The 5,434-nt window shown below is 36.9% G+C and overlaps 1 protein-coding gene across 2 annotated transcripts; it reads left to right on the top strand.

The window, feature by feature from the left end:
- Nucleotides 1-2,229: 2,229 nt before the first annotated feature.
- On the top strand, nt 2,230-4,793 carry Smp_100040.1 (hypothetical protein; the record flags this gene model as incomplete). 2 transcript variants are annotated; one of them, XM_018799782.1, is made up of 2 exons in its annotated part: nt 2,230-2,571; nt 3,835-4,793. In XM_018799782.1, the coding sequence occupies 2 exons, from the start codon at nt 2,299-2,301 to the stop codon at nt 3,841-3,843; spliced, it is 282 nt and encodes a 93-aa protein (XP_018651537.1). In that variant the 3' UTR covers nt 3,844-4,793. The 2 variants fall into 2 exon arrangements, with proteins under 2 accessions (XP_018651537.1, XP_018651536.1); XM_018799781.1 differs by having other exon boundaries at nt 2,299-2,571; nt 4,068-4,793.
- Nucleotides 4,794-5,434: the final 641 nt, after the last annotated feature.

Raw genomic sequence — 5,434 nt, 5'->3', positions numbered from 1 at the left:
TTTCCAGCGTTGACATCGAATCCTTTTTAACTCTGTTGACTGGGCTTCAGTCATCTACAGAATTTATGGGGACAACAGATGCATTTACGAGCTTGTGTAGGTTGTCACAAGTTTTATGAAAGAGTCCAACATCGTCAATGTTATGGCTGTGCTGAGTTCCAGTTTATTCTCACTAGTGTCGATGAGTGTTCTATCGATACAAATGTTGTCGAATACCCCCTCCTTTACTTTACTGTTTGTCTTTGTTTGTTTATCCGTTTCAGGACTGCCTTTTGAAGGGTTGCTGACAGTGTTTTTTCGCAGGCTTGTCAAGAGAAGGATGACGTTGCTCAGCAAATCCTCAGAATCCATGTTTCACGTGCCACATACCCAAATGCTATATGACTCTCTTAATTTGTTGTTATCAGTTACTCTAAGATCTGTGTATGTTTCGTGAAACCAACCTTCGCATTTGTCACTGCACATTACAGGCGATAGCATAACGGCACCCATATCGTCTACGTGAGTTCTTGATGATCATGGTGAGTTCTGAGTTGTTAGATAGATCCTAGCAAAAGTTTACTACTGTAAAATAAGATAAAAACACTTAAAACGGGTAAGACGGATAAAAGTGGTGGTAGAAAATGTTAGGATATACTAAGATTAGCCTCGGTGTCGGAGACTATAAAGACCGAATAGTAAGCTGAGTTACAACACTGTTAAGTATTGTATGATACCAACGTAGATGATCTATGTCGAATGACTGAGGGCCCACTTGAGTTAGACGGGAATGGCGTGACGATACAGATAACTTCGAAATCACACCCCGCTGTCGGCACCTTACGTGGATTGCCGAAAATGGCGTTATTCTGAAATAAGTCAGTAAGAGTAGGTACAAGTTAGACTTTGCAACCATCACCTAATGGACTGGTTCATAGCATGCGATTGACTGATACGTGTTGTTTGTCCTTGAACTTGATGGGGATCGGTGAACTGTTTGACACCCAGCGATCCGACTGCTGGATGATATGGTTAGGGTCCAATGATGTTTCCCTGGCCACACACTATTAACTGAGGTAAAAATGAAAAAGAGAAATAATCTACCTAGCGCTAAGCTCAGGACAGATTCATTGGATCAAAAATGGTACTTTTAATGTGCAAGAACACAGCAAAAGTTTAAAAAAAACGCGAATCACGGTAAGACTAAACTTCCTCTTAGTAAGAAAATGAATTGGGAAGTTATTATAGCTGTAAATAATCCCCCAAAATCAATAGCTCTGTAAGTGTTCGACATTGGATGCTGACCACATTAGTTTCAGTGGACTCGTTTAGCTGTAAGCGCCCGGTCATGCATCCGTACGAGATCACGCTACAGCACGGCGTGGGAAACATCACATACGATCATTAGCCAGACTAGATCAGTTACTTCTCGATATATTGATAACCCATCAAGTATATCTTTCAACCTCCTCGCTTCTGACTTGTGATTTTAACTGGGTGAGCGCGTTTCTATTATATGTGTTACTGGTAAATCGTTGTCAAACTACAATACCGGTGGTGTCTTCACTATTCTGTGCGTCATGAAGCATTTGATATTTCTTTGGAGGGCTGCTTTGATGATTTGCTGCTAATCCAAGATCGAGTGCCTTTAGACAAGGTGTGTCCAGTAAAACTAACGAAGTGAACATCGGTGTCAAATTCTGGACTGTCTGTTTCGGAGATATATTTGCTGATACAATCACTCAAATGAAAGCTAGTATAAAATGTTTGTATACCATACAATCAAACAAGAGTCAGATTAGACATATTTTATAGCATACCAGTTGATAGGAGTGGAACACGGAAGTACAGTGTGTCTTCACTCTCACATATGAGTGAGGAATAATGAAGCGTAAACATGATACACTGATGTGAATAAGTGTAGTGAAGTATAATATATTTTCGTCGCACAATCCGTTATCGAATTTTCGACCATATATGGCTGAAGATGTTTGAAGTAATGCATAAATAACGCGAAATTATTGATCGAATTCACATTCCACACTTAATGTTGACCTAGTTACACTCAGCAGATTTTAGTAGCAGAAAAGACACATACAGAGCAGATTGTATTGTGGCCAGCACAAAACCGCTCAAAGAGCACTTGACTTATCGTGAATACAATTTTTAATAATTCCCCAACTTTCATTAACGTAAAATTAGAAAGTCAGAGAATTTATACTTGTTTTTATTAGTCAAACGGCTAGCATACGTACTAGTCCAAAGCGCGGCTCGTACGAGTTACTGTTTCAAGTTTCCCAATTATTGTGTACGGAGAAAATGAGTGATGAATCAGGTTATGATATATGTGAATGCATACAATCTCACAATGGGGCTATGCGCCAACTGTTGGGAATATTAAGACAAACTCAAGAATATTGCAGTGACAGCTCTTGTGTTGACGATTTATCTCACACACCTCAAAGTAACCCAGATCCAATGTCCGGTACCTACATCATGACATTTGTGGCAATGCTAGCGGTTTTCGCTGCAGTACTGTTTGGCTTACCACGCTTTCGGTCGTCAGATGGGAAGCCTCGCAACAACTTCCAGGTAAACTCTACTTTACATTTCTACTTAAAAATACTTCATTTATTTCCTAAGCAAACTTCTTTGTCTGATTTATGTCTTAAGCAATCTCGACGTTGTGATTTACATCTGGAATAAGAGTTCTAAGAGTTTTCAGTACGCAAATACGACATGTTAATAGTGACCTTGGTTTGGCAGTCAAGATCGGCTCTATTTTATTATCTTAGCTGACTGTGAAAGCTTCATCTTCGGTTTAGGTGGTTGGTTCATATCTAGTATTAAAATATCAATTCCTGAAAGTTATAGGTGTATTAGACTTAATTCTAAGCCTTATAAATAGACCGTTTGTCTCTAATCCCGCGTCTTGAACAAATAATGACTGGTCTTGGCGATGCGACCTGCTGGGACCGCCAGGTAAGTAATAGTGAGGTTAGACGCCAAGGTATTAGGGAATAATGGTAAATTAGTGGATGAGGTCATGAATCTTCATCGACTGAGATGGTTGGGTTACGTGCTACGTATGCCTGAACACCGATTACCACGAAGCGCAATGCTGACTAGTGTTGGAGACTGTTGGAAGAAAGTTAGATGCGGCCAAACCGAAATGTGTCATCAGTCTTTGAATTTACCAACTTCTGGTCTGAGCCATGCAGACTACTTCGTTGGGGTCTACGCGACTATCGTAACCAATGGCAAAGGTGTATACTCTCTTTGAACCGTCAGATTAAAATTACTATATACCTCTCTTTTTACGAACTAGTTCGTTCTCCCTGTATCATATCGTTATAAGAAATTTTTTATATATTACTACCATTGAAGTAACTACTATGAATTCGGTGTTCTTGTTGTGCTAATGAGGTATGGACCGATGCATATATGAGCCTGGTCCTACGTTGTAGCTAACTGACTGTCTCTGTGTTCGGTCCTATGTGTAGCTTTGTTGTGAAACAGGTTTAAACTGCGTCCATGATTCTATCGTTATGGTCTTATTTTCGATCTCAATCGATGTCGAACATTTCGAATTCGTGTATAATAGTTCGTAAAAATAAGTAAATCTAGTTAGTTAATTAACGCTGATTTCTTAGGTTAACATTAACCAGCAATTTGTACACTTGACTGTGTAAACCTTTGACCTTTAGTTATTTAATTTCTCGGATTAACAACAATAGGTAACCGGGTAGTGTGATTAACTCTTATACATGTGCCTTAAAGCCTAGTATATGAACCTTTGCTAATTTACATCAGTGTTAACTTGGGTACTTTACTCGTGTATGTTTGTGTTTTTAGGAAATTTGAGCACGTTCAACTGACTTTTAAAAAAAGACTAATATCTAGAGGTGGTCATCCAATGTCTTCGTTTTGATGTAAACATATGGTTGCCTGTGTGAGTTATGTGTATTTAATCACCCAATATAATCATATGAGTTTCTTCTTAATTATATATATATATATATATATATATATATATATATACATAACTTTATATAACATTTTAATCTTGACTTATATTTCACAAATAGGGACCAAATCGTGATCCACCAGCAATCTCGTAACTCATGGAGAATGGATTTACTATTGTGATTCTTATCTCCTTTCATAAATAAAATAAGATAAACGCAACATAAGGATCTACATACACAAAGATGTCACTTCAAAGATACTTTTTTACCTTTCATTTCTTTAAAAAAATTATGGTAACCCAGATTGAAAAAAGTCAATTTCTTTTTAAACGAAGTTGAACTGGAAAATAGTTTTCGAGATTTATCTGTTCTCATCTAATTTTCTAGATAATTGACATAAATTATCTAATAACAGCATCATTTTTATTTGTTTAAATAACTGAACATGTTTCTATTTTTTTTGTACGTTTGTTGATATTTCTCCCTTATTTTTTCTTCTGACTCACCCATTTTTTATTATGAAGTGAGGATGGAGTTTATACCACTACTTCTACTAATAATATGAAAATAACAACTACTGATATGGATAATGTTACTTATTATTTTTTTGTACTAACGAAAGTTCAACGACTGTTTTCTCAGAAAACTAAAAGAGATGCATCTGACATTTATATTTTTGATTGTTTTCTTCAAATGATATTGGTGTTGCATTCTTGTATTCATTAGACGCTACTGTGTCTCTGAGTACGTGCGTGTATATATGTATGCTCCATAGGTGAGTAGAAGGCCGATATCAATTACATGGTGGTGAGTCAGTTTAACAAAATAATGATCAGTTAAAGTTTGAAAAATCAAGATTACAACTAATATGAATTATCAGTCAATCCTTACAAATAGTTACGTAAGAGTAGGAGTGGGAATTAGGTAATGGGTCAGGACATAGGAGAAATAAGAAGCTGAAGAAACAAAGAATGACACTAGATAGGGTGAAAGGGTTGAATGTATAGAATGTTCAAGATTCCGTTGTGCATTACTTATACGAAGTGACAATGGTGTACAAGTACCTACAGTAATTCGGTCTTATTTCAGTCAGTTTACAACATCAAAAGTTCGGAAATTTAAGGGAAATACCTAATTCTAAAGATGCGTAAGTATGTGAGGCAAACGGATAAAGTATTATACTGTGTTCAAATTGGGTTTGAAAAGTGCTAGAATTAATACACTTACTTTACATATCTGGCCATGAATAATATTTGTCTCTTAAATCCTTACTCCTGAGAATTTTGGTTGTATTTGCGTCCTAGACTATTAGTTACACAGTGTGAAGCGTAATAACCTCAATCAATCATAAACATTATAGGACCTGGGACGTATGTGCATCTGTTCCAGTTGCCATACCACATCAGTTCAGCGTGATGAGATTAAGACAAACGACAGTGATAAAGGTATCGGTGACATTCCAAAAGGACTGGTCATAAACAATAATA

The sequence above is a fragment of the Schistosoma mansoni genome, chromosome 3, assembly GCF_000237925.1.
Source record: "Schistosoma mansoni strain Puerto Rico chromosome 3, complete genome".
Classification (NCBI taxonomy): domain Eukaryota; kingdom Metazoa; phylum Platyhelminthes; class Trematoda; order Strigeidida; family Schistosomatidae; genus Schistosoma; species Schistosoma mansoni.
Note: the sequence above shows the minus strand (reverse complement) of the source record. Positions and strands in the feature narration are given on the sequence as shown.